General features: G+C 31.1%; 2 protein-coding genes across 2 annotated transcripts in view; both read left to right on the forward strand.

Annotated features, from left to right (window-relative positions):
- Positions 1 to 11,930, forward strand: part of LOC111699423 (TBC1 domain family member 7) — a 27,726-nt gene extending 15,796 nt beyond the window's left edge. Inside the window, exons 6-11 of the mRNA XM_023470097.1 lie at positions 1,504 to 1,596; positions 5,602 to 5,695; positions 8,085 to 8,212; positions 8,517 to 8,578; positions 11,272 to 11,344; positions 11,776 to 11,930. Of these exons, the coding sequence (XP_023325865.1) occupies positions 1,504 to 1,596; positions 5,602 to 5,695; positions 8,085 to 8,212; positions 8,517 to 8,578; positions 11,272 to 11,344; positions 11,776 to 11,922 (597 nt within the window). The 3' untranslated portion in view covers positions 11,923 to 11,930. The remainder of the gene's footprint in view (positions 1 to 1,503; positions 1,597 to 5,601; positions 5,696 to 8,084; positions 8,213 to 8,516; positions 8,579 to 11,271; positions 11,345 to 11,775) is intronic.
- Positions 11,922 to 17,456, forward strand: LOC111699424 (methylglutaconyl-CoA hydratase, mitochondrial). Its single transcript, XM_023470099.1, has 10 exons — positions 11,922 to 12,073; positions 12,958 to 13,032; positions 13,102 to 13,204; positions 13,658 to 13,734; positions 13,886 to 13,958; positions 14,193 to 14,251; positions 14,511 to 14,564; positions 15,351 to 15,438; positions 16,968 to 17,155; positions 17,298 to 17,456. The coding sequence occupies exons 1-10, from the start codon at positions 11,930 to 11,932 to the stop codon at positions 17,373 to 17,375; spliced, it is 939 nt and encodes a 312-aa protein (XP_023325867.1). The 5' UTR covers positions 11,922 to 11,929; the 3' UTR covers positions 17,376 to 17,456.
- The last annotated feature ends 1,493 nt before the right edge of the window (positions 17,457 to 18,949 follow it).

The following is an 18,949-nucleotide window of genomic DNA, read 5'->3' on the forward strand; positions in this document are numbered from 1 at the left end:
GGAAATTATATGATTTATTTATTTAACAAAAATTGTTACTGTTAATTACATTACCTTCGTCTAAATGACTTCTTATCATTAATATCAGATTTTAATAAGTTATCTTTTAAACGATATTTTTCTATTTTATACATGATGTTTTTATTTTTCTTAAATTTCCCTTATTATTGATTAGCTTAATTTCCCTTATAAATGATTAGCTGATTTTGTCCTGTTTGTCTGGTTTTTGTCCCGTCAAAAATGATTAAATTATTAAATAACAAGTTTTTAGCATAATTATTAATCTTAAATCCAATTAAAATTCATTAAATTTGATTTAAATTAAAATTTAATTTTGTTGGTCTGAAATAAAATTCCAATGACGTAGGTAAGAAGAGAAGGGTGGATCCCATTCTAGAACCTTCTCTCAGCTAAATTTTATATATTCCAGTAGAAAATACAAAATTCAATGGATGAATACTTAAATATAATAAATTCTAATTTGATTTGGTTCGCCAGGTATATTTTGAATATAAGAAGATTATTTTATTCAGTTTATAAAATAAAATAAATACAATATTCTAATTTTTCTAATCAGCTCTTAAAACTTAATGTCATATATGTACGCTATAGTGCTAAATATCTGGCTAAAGGGACTGTAGCCGTAATTCCATTTGCCCCTCCATTGAGTACCGTTGTAAATCAGACATGTCAGACTTTATGTCTGATAGAAAAGGAATTATATATTTTAGTTTGATATTGCTGATCAGGAATTATATTGCTGATCAACTGATAGAACAGGAATTATTTATTCTAGTTTGATATTGCTGATGGAAAAGAAATTATATACTCTAGTTTGATATTGCTGATCAGGAATTATATACTCTAGTTTTATATTGCTGATCAACTGATAGAACAGGAATTATATATTCTAGTTTGATGATATTGCTGATCAGCTGATGGAAAATGAATTATATACTCTAGTTGATATTGCTAATCAGCTGAAAGAACAGGAATATACTCTAGTTTGATATTGCTGATCAGCTGATAGAATAGGAATTGTATATTCTAGTTTGATATTGCCGATTAGCTGATAGAACAGGAATATACTCTAGTTTGATACTGCTGATCAGCTGATAGAATAGGAATTATATATTCTAGTTTGATATTGCCGATTAGCTGAAAGAACAGGAATATACTCTAGTTTTATATTGCTGATCAACTGATAGAACAGGAATTATATATTCTAGTTTGATGATATTGCTGATCAGCTCATGGAACATGAATTATATACTCTAGTTGATATTGCTAATCAGCTGAAAGAACAGGAATATACTCTAGTTTGATATTGCTGATCAGCTGATAGAACAAAAATTATATATTCTAGTTTTATGATATTGCTGATCAGTTCATGGAACATGAATTATATACTCTAGTTGATATTGCTAATCAGCTGAAAGAACAGGAATATACTCCAGTTTGATATTGCTAATCAGCTGATAGAACAGAAATTATATATTCTAGTTTGATATTGCTGATCAGCTGATGGAACAGGAAAATGAAAATTTCCGAAGAATCATCTCTGCTCTTCTCAACATTCTCCAAACTGAACCAGAGGTAGAATCAAAACAAAAAATATCATTATCTGAGCTAGAAACTTTTAAATGAACCCATGATTAATCGGGTTATCTTCCTATTGTGAGAGAATGAGTTAAACTTGTTCCGTACTTCTTGAAGTTGCATCTCAATAAGCTTCAAATATTAGTATGGTGAAGTAAACAAACTTTGTTCGAAGGAGAGATTGTTTTGGTTTCTTTTACCACGAACTGCAGTACACTGTTTGCGTTTTATGTTTGTTGATCTTCGCCTCATTGGGGGGGGGGGGGGGGATTTAAGTTTTCTGACATAGACAGTAGACACCCTCCCTCCTTTCAACAGTAACACATGACTTCAGAATAATGTTAAATATGTGGTTTAATAGTAATATTATGCAATATGCATGTAAATTAGGTCAATAAAACAAGATACTTGGTTTAGATTTAATTAAATTTTTCTCCTTCGGTGTAAAATAAAAACTTGAAATGCAAAGCGTGTTTGAGTTTTGTTTATGGTTAATGAAACCTGGGAATAGTATAGAATATTATTGTTTAAATAATCTTGCTTGTGTGGTCTGGGGTAGGGTTGGAGGTTGCAGAAGATTTATAGAATAAATTATTCTAGAGAGTTCCACGATACATGTTAAATACTAAAATAGAATACTTGTTTACACATACAACAAAGTTTGACCTTTGGGATTGTAAATAGAGAAAACGTTCAGTAAAATTCTAACTTATATATATATATATATATAAACATGCTTGGTACAGTAGTCCACAAATTATTGTAGGGAAAAAACGCCTTTTTTAAACTCAAAGATGTAATTTGATAAAAATGAAAATTCTGTAGATAAACTTTTTAAAGCTTTTTGGTATGACTAGCTGTACTATGGGTTGGGAGTAAATTATATTTACTCAATGGTTACTCTATGACTAGATACTATGGGTTTCGAGTAAAATATATTTACTTTATTGTTACTCTATGACTAGATACTATGGATTGGGAGTAAACTGTATTTACTCAATGGTTACTCTATGGTTAGGTACCCACAGCTGACCTGAACCTGAAGTAGGTGGTACTATAAGGACCAAGGATCCGTGAAGGTCTCCTGATTTCAGATCAATTTTCACTCAATCCCTAGGAGTAGCTTTCCATAGCTACAAACTTTCAAACTACTTTTCTAATTTTTAATCCTAATGGTCTAAATTTTTGTTTTTTCAAGCTTAGACTAGGGTTTTACCTCACGCCGCTCCCGAACAAAAAAGATTGACGATCTGTCCCAAGTGAAAGCTGGATTTCTATTGGACGACCTTTGATCTGCTTCTTTGAAGTTAAAGACCATTTTTTGGGACACCAAAAATACAAAACGCAATATTTTTTATGCATAACATACAACGTGTTCAATCACAGTTTTAGATTAGAAGAAACTTTCTCAAAAGTCTGGGAAAGAATGATATTGACGCTAACTCGCTATGCTCGCGAGGAACAGAAACATGTTTTTTACTCTTTGAGTCATGATGTCCTCAATTGACCATGGATTGAATATGTTTTGCATATTCTACAAGAAAAACATATTTGTGTAGGTATTTTCTTCTTTGAAAATTTTCATAATTAGCACTGAGAGTTGGAAACCTGTAAAATCCATGGTTCAGGTATTTTACTCCAAGGTTTAGATGATAAACCCCTTGGTTTAGGTAGTAAATTTAAAGGTTTAGATGGTAAATCTATGGTTTCAGTAATCAACTCCAAGGATTAACGAAAAAATCCATGGTTTCGACAAAAAACCTAAATATTTTAAATAAAAAACTCTTAGTAAAATGTAAAACTCCGTGGTTTAAATGAAAAAGTCCATGGTTTAAATAAAAGGCTCCAAGGTTTATATGAAAACCTTCATGATTTAAATAAGAAACGCCATGGTTCAGATGATGAACTGTAAGATAAAGTTGACAAACTCCAAGGTCCAGGGAATAAACTTTAAGTTTCAAATGAAAAACTCTATGGTTAAACTTTAAGGTTCAGGGATACACTTCAAGGCTTAGCTGATAAAACCCATAGTTCAGGTTGCATAATCCAAGGTTTGGATGACAAACTTCTAGATTTAGATAACAAAAATTCCATGGTTAGGACGTTAATCTTAAAGGTTCAGGCTATAAATTTCAAGGTTTAGATGAATCTTTCCATGGTTTAGTTGAACAGCTTGGTATGGTAATGATTTATCATCTAAACCTAGAAGTTTGTCATCTAAACCTTTTTATTTATTACCTAAACCACGGATTTATCATCTAAATCAAGAAGTTTATCATCTAAACCTAGAAGTTTGTCATCTAAACCTTTGAATTTATTACCTAAACCACGGATTTATCATCTAAATCAAGAAGTGTATCATCCAAACCTTGGAGTATGATACCCGAACCACGGATTTATCATCTAAATCAAGAAGTTTATCATCCAAACCTTGGAATTTATCATCCAAACCTTGGAGTATGATACCCGAACCACGGATTTATCATCTAAATCAAGAAGTTTATCATCTAAACCTAGAAGTGTATCATCCAAACCTTGGAGTATGATACCCGAACCATTGATTTTACAGGTGTTCCAGTACTTTTTATGAAAATGTTTAAAAGCAAGAAAATGCCCACAAAACACACTTTGTTTGTATAATAGGAAAAACATATTCAATCAAAAGGCAATTGAGGTCATTATGACTGAAAGAGTAAAACACGTTTTTTGACATCCAGTTTCACTCGGGACAGATGATCCCATGTGATTTTAATCTCCTTTTTTGTTCGAGAGGGGTGTGAGGCAAAACCCTAGTCCAAGTTTGAAATAACAAAAATTCCCACCATCAGGTTGCAAAGATATAGATACAAAGTTTGAGCTTGAGGCAAGAACTTAATTCTTTTAGAAATAAAGCTAAGTTCTGATAAAAAATTATAAAAAATGAAAGTTATCTGATCTTAATAACTGAACCATGATTCTAATAGAGAACTTAGGATTAAAAATTAGAAAAGTGGTTTGAAAGTTTGTTGCTATGAAAAGCTACTCCTAGGGTTTGAGTTAAAATTGATCTGAAATCAGAGACCTTCTCGGATCCAAATATGTTTTTAGATTTCTTGGTCCTTAAAGTACCACCTACTTCAGGATCAGGTAAGCTGTGTATACTATGGGTTGGGAGTAAACTTTTACTCAATGTTTACTCTATGACTAGCTGCACTATAGGTTAGGAGTAAACTATATATACTCAATGGTTACTCTATGGGCGGTACTATTTATTAAGTGATTACTCTATGACTAGAAATTATGGGTTGGGAGTAAGCTATATTTACTCAATGGTTACTTTGTGACTAGGTACTATGAGCCATAAGGCCTTGCTTCATTCTTGGTTTTGTAATGTCATCTCAAGATTGAATCGTGGATAGTAGGACCGCCCTAAAGGTTTGATTTGATTGACTATTTTTTGGGAGTAAACTACATTTACTCTATAGTAACTCATGGTTAGGTTGGGAGTAAATTATATTTTCTTAATGCTTACTCTATGACTAGATACTATGGTACTATGGGTTGGGAGTAAACTATATTTACTCATTGATTACTCTGTGACTAGGTTCTATGGGTTGGAAATAAACTATATTTACTCAATGATTACTTTATGGGCAGGTACTATGGGTTGGAAGTAAACTATATTTATTTGATGATTACTCTATGACTAGGTTCTATGGGTTGGGAGNATATTTACTTAATGATTACTCTATGGTTAGGTACTATGGGTTGGGAGTAAACTATATTTACTTAATGATTACTCTATGGTTAGGTACTATGGGTTGGGAGTAAACTATATTTACTTAATGATTACTCTATGGTTAGGTACTATGGGTTGGGAGTAAACTATATTTACTTAATGATTACTCTATGGTTAGGTACTATGGGTTGGGAGTAAACTATATTTACTTAATGATTACTCTATGGTTAGGTACTATGGGTTGGGAGTAAACTATATTTACTCAATGATTACTCTATGGTTAGGTACTATGGGTTGGGAGTAAACTGCATGAGTTTTTGTGGAATAATTCTCGAGACTGGAGAGGAATAAGGGACTGCATGCTTAAACTTCTCAAAGGTTAGACGTTCTAGATAAATTTTTGAAAACATAAAAACATAAAAAATTAAATGTGACAAAAGGCCGAATAATTTTGTATGTTTTCCAATATTTTTTTTTAAATATTGATTTGAAACAAAAGTGTTGTGTAACTTTTTCTATTGATATAATTTTGTTTATGACAATCTGTTCCAATATTTAAGGAGCAGGAAATATATTTTATTTATTTAGCTAAATTCTTATTTAAAAGTAATTAATAAATCAACTTTTACCCAATATTGTACAGGGTGAGTCAAAAAAAGTGTGATTAGGCTATTAGCGGCGTCTGGTGCAAAATTGTGCTATGCTCCTGTATGTTATTTTTTCAATATTTTGGAATCTTTTTTTGGTACTCCAATTGCCCAAAAAAATCCGCGAAACTTTTTTCTCTCAAAATCTCAAGTTCAGGAAAGCAAAAATGTGTATATATACCATATCTATCAAATTCTAGAATTTTTTATAAAGATTGAATTACTATTTATTACACTGTTATTGTGACAGAAATTTTTTTTTATCGAGAAGGTTCAAGTCGTTTTAGATTTAGTTTTGTCCCGAGCTTTAGTGAGGGACAAATTACAATTTTGCTAATTTTCTGTGATTCTGTGATTCAATCTTTATAAAATTCTAGGAATTAATAGAAATCTATATATAAACTAGGCTTTTAGGGCGCTTCGTGCCCATCTTCTATTTAAATTGTGAACATGTTCTTTTTGTTTACATTTTAAAACAAAGAAGAAAAAAATTTTGCGGATTTTTAAAAAGAAATTCGCGGATTTTCAAGAATTAAAATTTTTTTACACAAATAAAAACCTTTAAAAGACATTTTTTTTTAAATTTTTATCATTCATAAACCTTCCCTGTGGTCACGTGATGTCCCACCAAAAATTTGGGCCTGATCGGTTCCGCCGTTTTGACCTTTATTGGAAACAAACAAAAAGACAGACAAGCTAAATTTATATACAGATTTAGCTTGTCTGTCTGTTTGTTTGGGTGTTTGTCTGTTTCTTTGTGTCCACTAAACGTCAAAACGGCTGAACCGATCAGGCCCAAATTTTGTATGGGACCTCAAGTGGCCCCAGGAAAGGTTTATGGCCCATCAGACTTTAAATATGTAATCTTAAAATATATTTATTTTAAAAGAGAAAAAAAGTTTCTCGGATTTTTGTTGACCATTGTAGTACCAAAAATAAATAAAAGATTTTCAAGAAATATTGAAAAAATTCCATACAAGAGAGTTGCACAAAAAAGGTACAATTTTGCATCAGACGCCACTTATCATACTTTTTTTGGCTCACCCTGTATAGATAGAGTATGATGATTATATATCAAAGTTTCTGTCAGATAACACGTACATATTTAAGAGCAATTACATGTAATCCAAGTAAATAGATATATTGATTTATTTTGAAAGAACATGCAACAATAGTTTCATATTAATGCATATATATAATTATATCTATATATAAATTTGGCTTGTCTGTCTGTTTGTTTGTCTGTTTGTTTGTATCCAATAAACGTCAAAACGGCTGAACCGGTCAAGCCCAAATTTTTTGTGGGATCTCGCATTACCACAGGGAAGGTTTATGAATGATGAAAATTAAAAAAATTGTGTTGAAAAGCTTTTAATTTTTGTAAAAAAAATTTAAAATCTTGAAAATCCGCAAATCTTTCTTATAAAATCCGCGAAATTTTTTTTTCTTTGTTTTTCAATGTTACATTAAGAACATGTTCACAATTTGAATAGAAGATGGGCGCGAAGCGCCCTAAAAGCCTAGTAATATATAGTTTTCGGACGAAATAATATCTCCAAGTTTATAGATTTATAATTTCATGAACTAAGTTTATAAATTTCATTGTTTAAAAATCATTGTTTTTATATATGATTCACTGCATTTTTTCTAATTAAACAATTACCAGCGGTAACTCTTAGATTTTTCCTTGATTTGGTGAACAATTTTACTAACTCCAAAATTGACTGAAACAATAAATGTTCAATTTATCTATAAATAAAGTAGTAATCTCTGTTTGTCTGTCTGTATGTATGTGCGATCATAAATCAGGAACCCCTTGACCAATTTGCCTTAAATTATGATAAGGGAACTTGGTAGAACCACAGAAATGTTCTGAGTTTGGGTTAAAAATTCTAAATTGTGTTGGTTTACTTACATAGAAAGTTAAGCCAGGCAAAGCTGTGTGGGGAGCTAGTATTACATAAAGTCAATATGGTTAAAAATTATTATAATATCCGTGTGAATTTTTATAAATCCAAGCTGTCAAGGTGTACGTTCTTCTTTTGATTATCTCTTTGACGATTTCTCATGTTTATTGGAACACCCGTAAAATTCAAGAATTACCGCCCTTTGTATTGTAGAAGATGGAGAACTTGTTGCACATCTGGAACTGTATGGTTTACTGGACGATATCTCAGGTTCAGGGATAATCAGTGCAGCATTCTCTACCATGCTTCAACCTTATCATCTATCAAGGCTCTGGGATAAGGTTCAGTGAGATTCAATAAACATCAGACTTAGATTTAAACAAATTATTTCACAAGAAAGAAATACAATTGTTAATTAAAATTTAATCACGGAAGAACCTCATATGAGAAAAAGGGGGGGGTGGTATTCTTTTTAACCCCGAAAATTTGACCCATTTAAAAAAAATAAACAGCTCCATGTGTTTTGTGTAATAGTGTAAATGGTCCTCCCAATATATTTCTGTTTTAATACTTTTTGCCAATTGATAATTTTAATTTTAAAACTTGTAATCATTTTATTCTATTTCTACAGTATTCTTGATTCAGGTGATTGCTGGAAGCTTTAAAGTTCTTCTCTACACCCTTTCTGCATTTCTCGACCGATTCAGGAATTCTTATATGTTCATTTCACGACAAATTCAAGAACATTTATATGTTCATTTCTTGACAGATTTAAGAATATTTAAGTGTTCATTTCTTGACAGATATAAGAATATTTAAGTGTTCATTTTTTGACAGATTTCAGAATATTTAAGTTTTCAATTCTTGACAGGTTTAAGAATATTTAATTTTTTATTTCTCGACAGGTTTAAGAATATTTAAATGTTCATTTCACGACAAATTCAAGAAGATTTATACGTTCATTTCTTGACAGATTTAAGAATATTAAATTATTGATTTCTCTACAGGTTTAAGAATATTCAAGTGTTCGTTTCGTGACAAATTCAAGAACATTTATATGTTCATTTCTTGACAGATTTAAGAATATTTAAGTGTTCATTTCTTGACAGATATAAGAATATTTAAGTGTTCATTTCTTGACAAATTCAAGAACATTTAAATGTTGATTTCTTGACAGATTTAAGAATATTTAAGTGTTCATTACTTGACAGATTTAAGAATATTTAAGTGTTCATTTCTTGAAAGATTTAAGAATATTTAAGTGTTCATTTTTTGACAGATTTAAGAATATTTAAGTTTTCATTTCTTGACAGGTTTAAGAATATTTAATTGTTTATTTCTCGACAGGTTTAAGAATAATTAATTGTTTATTTTTCAACAGGTTTAAGAATAATTAATTGTTCATTTCTCAACAGGTTTAAGCATATTTAACTGTTTATTTCTCGACAGATTTAAGAATATTTAATTATTGATTTCTCTACAGATTTAAGAATATTTAATTATTGATTTCTCTACAGGTTTAAGAATATTTAAGTGTTCATTTCGTGACAAATATAAGAACATTTATATGTTCATTTCTTGACAGATTTAAGAATATTTCATTTCTTGACAGATTTAAGAATATTGAAGTGTTCATTTCTTGACAGATTTAAGAATATTTAAATGTTCATTTCTTGACAGATTTAAGAATATTTAAGTGTTCATTTCTTGACAGATTTAAAAATATTTAAGTGTTAATTTTTTGACAGATTTAAGAATATTTAAGCTTTCATTTATTGACAGGTTTAAGAATATTTAAGTGTTCATTTCTCGACAGGTTTAAGAATATTTAAATGTTCATTTAACGACAAATTCAAGAACATTTATACGTTCATTTCTTGACAGATTTAAGAATATTTAATTATTGATTTCTCTACAGATTTAAGAATATTTAATTATTGATTTCTCTACAGGTTTAAGAATATTCAAGTGTTCATTTCTTGACAAATTCAAGAACATTTAAATGTTGATTTCTTGACATATTTTAGAATATTTAAGTGTTCATTCCTTGACAGATTTAAGAATATTTAAATGTTCATTTCTTGACAGATTTAAGAATATTTAAATGTTCATTTCTTGACAGATTTAAGAATATTTAAATGTTGATTTCTTGACAGATTTAAGAATATTTAAGTGTTCATTACTTGACAGATTTAAAAATATTTAAGTGTTCATTTCTTGACAGATTTAAGAATATTTAAATGTTCATTTCTTGACAGATTAAGAATATTTAAGAGTTCTTTTCTTGACAGATTTAAAAATATTTAAGTGTTCATTTTTTGACAGATTTAAGAATATTTAAGTTTTCATTTCTTGACAGATTTAAGAATATTTTATTGTTTATTTCTCGACAGGTTTAAGAATATTTAAGTGTTCATTTCGTGACAAATTTAAGAATATTTTATTGTTTATTTCTCGACAGTTTTATGAATGTTTTATTGTTCATTTCTTGACAGATTTATGAATATTTAACTGTTTATTTCTCGACAGTTTTATGAATATTTTATTGGTCATTTCTTGACAGGTTTAAGAATATTTAATTGTTTATTTTTCAACAGGTTTAAGAATAATTAATTGTTCATTTCTCAACAGGTTTAAGCATATTTAACTGTTTATTTCTCGACAGGTTTAAAAATAATTAATTGTTCATTTCTCAACAGGATTAAGCTTATTTAACTGTTTATTTCTCGACAGGTTTAAGAATAATTAATTGTTCATTTCTCAACAGGTTTAGGCATATTTAACTGTTTTTTTCTCGACAGGTTTAAGAATTTTTAACTGTTTATTTCTCGACAGAAGTAAGAATATTTCCATTTTGTAAAAATGATATTTTGAAAAGCTTTTCAATATTTTTTTTAAATGTGTATTTATATTTTATGCTAATCAAGATCCTTTCAACTATTTCAACTTCCGGTCTCCAGAATAACACATGTTCTAAACCCATTCAAAACCGGAAACTAGTAAAAAAGAAAACGATACCTATAGTTTAAATATCAATTTATTGAAAAAGTAAGAATACCTGTCACGGATATCACAGATGACTATAAGATGACTCCACTTGATTTGTAAAAATTATATATGTACTGTGAATCCAGTTTTCTGCAGTTCTTCGAATCAAATCGATCACTTTTCCTGATTGTACTCTGACTAAAATTAAGAGATTAAGCGCTCTTATCTCTCAAAAAATCTAAAAATTGTCACAGTGAATATCAAGATCAAGCGTCGTATTAACACTGTTTTACACCTATTTTACACTTATTTTGAGTTAGGAAAATTATTAGATTGTCCATTATGAGTATTGTATACTTGTTTAAAATAGCATTTCTAGACGAATAAACGAATAAATATAAATTATTGAAAGGACTGAGGTTTTGAAGGTTTCATCTCTACCCCAACTCCTGGAGATTATGTCCAATATGACCGAAGTTGAACAGGCAGGGTTCAGGATATAACTTTATATTAAAGAACAGTTGTATTATGGGCTGATACAAATTTTTTAAGTTACAGGGTTACCCACAAAAGATGGAACTTCAGATACGATTGTACAGAATTTGTACTATCTGTTTCGGGTCGTCTTTACAGTCTCATCCTCTGTGGGTAACACTGTATATTTTCTATTTTATGATAACAGTAATGATGACAATAATTACTAATAATAGTCTCTGTGATGTGATCTAGTTTAAGGAACGTCTAGCAAAAGTTGTTATAATCGCCCGAACTTTATATTGAAAAATAGTTTTTTTTTAATCTTTTTTATTTCTATGATAACAACAATGATGACAACTTAGACTTATAATAGTCTCTTGGATGTGATAAAGTTTGAAGAACGTTCTACAAAAGATGTTAGATTCTCCTGAACTTGCAGGAAACTGTACTCATGCACGGTATTGATGTTTGGGAGATGGATGGATGTCCTCTTGTATCCGGAGCTATCCTTGAACCTCGTCCTATCCACCCCTTCCAACCCAGGACTGAAAATAGGTTGTCAAGAGAGATTAATGTTGCCATGTAAATTTCAGATGTTGCCTGTTAAAATAATGAGATTTGGAATGGCAGAGTGGAAAACTGGGATGAAAGGGATGGAGAACGGACGGAAAGGATTACTCTTGCAAAACTTGTGTAAACGTGGTATTCAAGATTCATCCTCGATTAAACCAGACCAGGTGCTGTCTCTCTATCCTAGGTCCACTAGTTCTTCTTATATCTTGCTAAACCTTCTCTCAGCCCATCCTCTGACCCTATCTAAAACTTTCTGTTTCTATTACTTTTGTTTTTGCCGATTCAATTTTAATTTAGTCTTCCGAAGTCACAATAAATGAAAAGTTGAACTACTACTGTGTGGCAGAGAGAAGTAGTTAAGCCTAATCTAGTTCAAATATTCCTCAATCCTCTCTTTGATTTCCTGTCACCTAGTTTCTTCTTTGCTATCTCTTTGTCCCTAAATTTATATATGTATTCTCTTACTTCTGGTCTTCACTGCCTTATATATTCTTGTTACATTTTGCCCTCTTGTTCTCACATAGAACCTAAATGTACATGAGCTTAGAATTTCGACAACTACCAACTACTGCTCTCAAACTGAAGCTACAAACATATAACAAGTTCTAAAACGTAAATGTGCCGGGCTATAACAAAAGATGAGTTATTTAAAGTTTAAACGAAATACCTTGATGCGTTGCGAAACTTAAATACACCCGTTGTTGAAACTTTAAGCACAACTTTCAAGCTGTGTGGATCTCTGTGTCCTTAATATACAAATATGGATTTGATTTCCGTTAGTTTAACCTATAAAGAAATATCGCTAAAATGCTGCGTATGATTTTTTTGTCATAGATTCTTAGCGATTTATCTAATGCCCTCTCTCTCTCTCTCAGTCTTTATAAATATTGCTTTCCAGTCCTGTCTTGTCTTCAGAACACTGGTATCTTCTTTTTTTAATTAACTTTTCTCTGTAGGCCTGTCATTTTCTTCACTATATCTTCCTAATTATATTTTCTGTTTTCTCTTAAACAACTTGACCTAATTTTAAATTTTTATTTCTATCTAGGAGCTGGTTGTTGAATATTTAGAAGAAGAAAATAGTGGAATTGTTGTTTTTGGAATAAACAGACCAAAAGCTATGGTATAGAAAGAAAATAATTTTTTTTCAATGAATTAATCCATCCAAAGTTTAAAAAAAATTCAATTTAAGAATGCTTTGAGCAAGACCTTGGTTCGAAGTTTTACTGATGCTATAGATGCTGTCAAGTTTGATAAAAATGTTCGAGTTCTCATTCTCAGGAGTCATGTTAAAGGTAATTTTTTCATCCCATTTATCAGGTAGGATCAATTATAATTTTTGAATTTCATTTGCTGATTGCTAAAAAATTATTTTAAGCTTTTCAATATGATTTCGTTAAAACGAAACAATTTTTAATGTATCCCTCATTTATTCGTAAAACTAATTTTCTAAAGAATATATCGGGGGGGGGGGGGGTCTTACATTTTTTTCTTTCTACATCTCAGAGCATCTTCTAGGGCCCAAAAACCCAAGGGGGAGGGATCCGCCTCTGATTCAATCTTTTTTATCATGATGAACAATGAAAAAGTATTTGCGAGAATTAACAAATTATTAATCACTGAATTTCTATCTATCCATCTTAACCTAACCTGAAATAGCGTTGTGCAATGTGCATCATCCATAAATAAGAGGGGGGAGGAGAGGAGGTCTAGAGCTCAAATATCAATCTGATTAATATTTGATTTAGGAGCTTTTTGTGCCGGAGCTGATCTAAAGGAGAGAGCTAAAATGACGCCAGCAGAAGTTGGTCCCTTTGTTTCAAAGGTAAAGAAAGTCAGATCTTCAGGGTTGTTAGTTTTCTAGATTAATTGTGAACAGGATCCATTAATGTTCATGGCCGAGAGGAATAGATTTATGTTCAAATCATTAAGTATTAATTTATAAACATGGTCGTCAATTAATGATTTATGTCCAGGGTCGTGAAGTTATTGGTGCCTGGGATAAACTACCTATGCCAGTGATTGCAGCAATTGATGGAGTAGCACTTGGTAATATCTTGATCAAAAATATTTGCAAATTATTATTTTAACTATCGAAGATAGCAGATTTTTTGGGAATGACAAACAATAAAGCTTCATTTCATCCAAATTTGAGATATCCACAGATAAAATAAAACTGAACACTGTACAGTACAGTACAGTACAGTACAGTACAGTACAGTACAGTACAGTACAGTACAGTACAGTTCTTACAATACCATTTGTAAAAGAATCTTTCTTAAGGTGGTGGATTAGAGATGGCTCTTGCTTGTGACATAAGAGTAGCTTCTGATAACGCTAAGGAACGTAGTAAAATCTGGAAAAATTTAAAGTTATATTAGTTACTCTCACATCTTTACATAAATGGACGAGACAGCTTGTTCAACTTTTCTTTCCCATAATTTCTCCCAATGCCAGCAAAGGCAAAGTAGGAAAATTTTGGAACTTTCAAACACTTACATTGCCTCAAGGGTTGGCGATATAATGGGAGGGATAATAACGATGCAGAACTAAATCAACATTATCTCTGTAAACTCTGTTAAGACACTTGTACTACGATAGGTTGGGTTGACCGAAACTAGGCTTGCAATTATACCTGGAGGGGGAGGTACACAGGTAATCAAAAATAACAGACGTCAGAAAAAAAAATAGAAAAAAAAGACAGAAATTATAAACCAAAAAACGTCTTATTGACATCAAATGAATCCAAAAATATTTTCTGTAATACTGCAGTCTCAGATAAACTACATTACCTAGCCAGTAAGACTGCTCTAAAAAAAAAATTACATTTGATCAGTAATAGTAAGTAGCCCGGCCCTCCTGCCCTGCGTTGGACAATTCCGAACTTTGTGAACAGCCTTTGTTATCGTTTGGCTAAAATTAGTTCACATCGGTCTTTTTTTTAATCGAGAATGGATTATCAATTTATCAACAAGAAAAAGGATTCAGATTGCCATTTCTCATGGATCATTCATTTGTCAAAGAACTGTTATACTCTAATATTTATAACAACAATTAAAAAGAATTGAAAATGTTTAAGTTCCTTATAGATTGCAACATCTTGCGGCTTAGTCGTTAAATTGAAAGAGAACTGATATGTACTAGACTGAACTCAAGTTACCTAGGGTTAACTACAAAGGTTCAGTACGGAATGTATACTGTCTGTTTCTTTTTATTCATAATTCCCGGCATTTGTTAAAGTAAGCTTCTTCCTTTAGGCCATTTAAAGATCACATTTAAGACAGAACATTTAATTTTGGGTCGTCGGATCATCTTATTTTAAAATTTTCATTCGTTTTTATAGTCTCATTCTGTGTGGGTAACCCTGTAGATTGCCCATGTGTGAGATTATAAAGGCTACAGGCAACTGCAAGACAGGTTTAATATTACCTTTTTTTCTAGAGATTGCCCCGTGTAGTTGGGCCTGCAATTGCCAGAGAATTAATTTATACTGCTAGAATATTATCAGGAGCACAGGCAGAGAAAATAGGTAAAAACATATATGTAGATTTAAGACTTAAAACAAGGAAATGAAGTTCTTAATTGAGTCACATCCACATAGATCCAGACTGCCATGAAAAGTTGCAAAAATCTTTAAGATTGGGACGAATTTTAAGTGTCGCAACGCCTTGGCCTTTGATTTTGCCTCAATCATTCTTTTTTGGAGCCCTAGATATGTCCGTTTTATAACTAAAGTCTTATTTTTAATTTAGTTTTAGAAAGTAATTGGCAAAATTTCGATCGATTTTTGCTTGAGAGCTTGCAACCTTAGGAGCATAGTGCACCATAAACATTGAATTGGAATTGAAATATATACACTTAACAATTATCTATGATCATAGCTCTCGCGTAATCAATAGTTATTTTCAAAGATAATATATATATAGATATGCAGGCAGGTAGAAACCTCCTTCCTAAATTGCTTGTAGCAGACAACTAATTTTTGAACCTCTGAGAAAATGTGCAAGGAGAGACATCTATAGCAAATTGATTACTTTCTATATTCCTTTCTCCCCTTGCTGCTATCTGCAGGAAATACGCATTTGTGTTATATAAACATACAGTACGCGTATTGCATCCTGTATAGTTCAAGTGTTGCTATCTGGACCTGTTTGACCAATAAAATTAAATTTCAAGGTAACACAAACATACAGTACGCGTTTTGTTTATGTTATGATCAGTTGTACTTAGTAAAGATATATTAGACAAACAGAAATATTGACACACCTTTGGAAATTATTTTATATTTGTTAAATAAGTGATATCTATTTAATCAAATGGTTTTTATGAGATATTTAAATAAAATTAGATTTTCTAATTGGTACCACAATATGCAATTAAGATGTTGGGGTTGATGGTTTAAAGAATTATTAAAATTACTGTTTTTTATACATGAATTCTAGTAAACAAGGCAAATAAATTGCAACATTTTTTTGGGACGACTTTTTCATACAGGTTGACAATCCTCAAACCAAACCAAACCTAGGATGATCATTTTAGGAAAGTAATGGAGTTTTTTTGAGTTTTTGGGGTTAAGGGGGTGATGAGCCAGTTCTGAGCCATGAAGAGCCAGGAGCAACCGACCATAGTAGTGTTGAATGGGATGTATTGTTCGACCGGATCCTGTCCGCTATTAGGACTTTGTCCCAGATTCGATGTACTTTTTAGTCATAATTTTTATTTAAATTGCGTTAATTTACGTATGCCATTCAGTACAACATGCACATTTAAACTTTGTCTAGTCAAATTCCTACCTCAGTTTTATTTGCATTGATTAATTTGTTTCATTAAGTACAATATGCAGTATACATGGTTGATACTGTAGTACGCATTTAGTGTTATCACGCATAAACAAAGTGATAAATTAGCAACAATTCAGAGGATAAAATGCCATGCGTACGACAGAGATGGTGCTGTTTGCACATTTTCTCAAGACCTCTAAATTTATACCTGCCTGCATATCTATATATATATTATCTTTGGTTATTTTACACTAATGCTTTACTCTTTTTTTTATAGGATTGGTAAACCACTGTGTTGCGCAAAATGAAGATGGAAATGCCGCGTACGCCAAAGCTCTTGAAATTGCCAGAGAAATAATCCCGAATGGACCGGTTGGGGTTAAAATGGCCAAAATGGCGATCAACAAAGGCGTGGAGGTCGATCTAGCCTCAGGGCTGGCATTTGAAGAAACATGCTACGCACAGGTTTTTTATTTTTATTCTCGCATAAAACCGCATTTTTACCTTTCAACTTATATTTTTCATGGAATATTCAATAATATTTAAATTAAATGTATTTATTGTATATGACGTAAAATACATATTTTTATCTTGCTTTATTTGTCAGGTTATTCCTACCACAGACAGGATAGAAGCCCTGAATGCTTTCCGGGAAAAGCGGAAACCGAATTTCAAGGGAGAATAGATATCCGGTCCAGCTAACTAGTACCTTCAGTAATTATTGATTTAAATTGGATTTTTATGATTATATAATTGTAAATTATTATGTATTAGTTATTTTTCAATGATTACAACTCTAAATATATATTAAAGACTGATAAGAAGGATAGATAGTAGCATTTTATGAAAAACGAATAAAAAAAACATACAGGCGATGAAGACATTGTAGAGTGCAGAGGTCTTCGATTTTTGTTATGTAATAAATTGTATCTAGTTTGCACGTTAATAAGTAACAAACTTCTGATTAGAAACCGAGATTTTAATAATTTAGACACTTCTTCATTTTCAAATAATTTAGATCAATTGTAAGGGTACATCTTGGCAATCCCAGAAGGAATAGGATTTGTTATGTATATTTTTAGTATTTTAAGTTAATTAAAAACCACCGTAAGTTTAAGTTAATTAAAAACCACCTTAAGTTTAAGTTAATTTAAAACCACCTTAAGTTTAAATTAATTAAAAACCACCGTAAGTTTAAGTTAATTAAAAACCACCTTAAGTTTAAGTTAATTAAAAACCACCTTAAGTTTAAGTTAATTAAAAACCACCTTAAGTTTAAGTTAATTAAAAACCACCTTAAGTTGTTTAAGTTAATTAAAAACCACCTTAAGTTTAAGTTAATTAAAAACCACCTTAAGTTTAAATTAATTAAAAACCACCTTAAGTTTAAATTAATTAAAAATCACCTTAAGTCGTCACGCAATTGCCTAGCTTATTTAGACACACTGGAAGGTCAAAGATGAGATTTCATCTTCTCTCATATATATTTGGATATACATATGTTAGCTATAGCAGGCCAAACGGGTGGAACAAATTGGCCGAAATTTTGTTAGGAACCCTGGGGCTAATTGAGGCAAAAAGAATCAAAAAAATTTATTTTAAAATTGTTTAGAAAAATTTGTATTTCACTGACAACGCCGGGTACTTGAACTAATAACACACATTTACCATAACTGACTCTAAGTCAGTCTAGACATGTATCTTTAAATACTGGCCCTATATTTTGGTCTTATTTACACACACTTTATTTTTAAGCAGATAAAAAATACACGGTTATTCACAATGGATGAAACTTCAATGACGGCCTGAAACTTTTAAAGAATGTAGATCTAAAGGTTGAATTTGAAGTGTACAGCTGTATAGGGAATATAAAAAAACTGACTGAATTAATTCCATACAGTCGTCTCTTGAAGTCTCATCCTGCGAGGGTAACCGCTGTCCCAGATAACTTTGTGCCTTCTGAAACTTTTAAAATATATCAGCTTCAGGGTCTCAGGGTGAAAACTTTATCTGCTCGAGTTGAAAATTAGTTTGTAAATGTTCTCATAGCATACAATGGAACTTTCAATGTTACTCTTAACCAATAATAACTCAATTCCCTTGAAGTTCATAGGAGCGCCAATTTCAATATTCTCTTTAGATAAGTACAGAGTTTCCCACAAAGGTAAAGACGACCCCTTAGAACATGACAATACCAGATAAAGTTACGTATTCTGCCTTGAATATAGTCTCTTAATAGCTTGTGCTAAAGTTTAGCAA

This window comes from Eurytemora carolleeae, unplaced genomic scaffold (assembly GCF_000591075.1).
Source record: "Eurytemora carolleeae unplaced genomic scaffold, Eaff_2.0 scaffold314, whole genome shotgun sequence".
Lineage (NCBI taxonomy): Eukaryota > Metazoa > Arthropoda > Copepoda > Calanoida > Temoridae > Eurytemora > Eurytemora carolleeae.

Coding starts and splice junctions, on each gene's coding strand:
- LOC111699424 (XM_023470099.1), top strand. CDS start 11,930: ATGTTGCCTGTTAAAATAATGAGATTTGGAATGGCAGAGTGGAAAACT. Junction 14,252..14,510: donor TAGCTTCTGATAACGCTAAG/GAACGTAGTAAA, acceptor GTACTACGATAG/GTTGGGTTGACCGAAACTAG. Junction 17,156..17,297: donor AAGAAACATGCTACGCACAG/GTTTTTTATTTT, acceptor TTTATTTGTCAG/GTTATTCCTACCACAGACAG.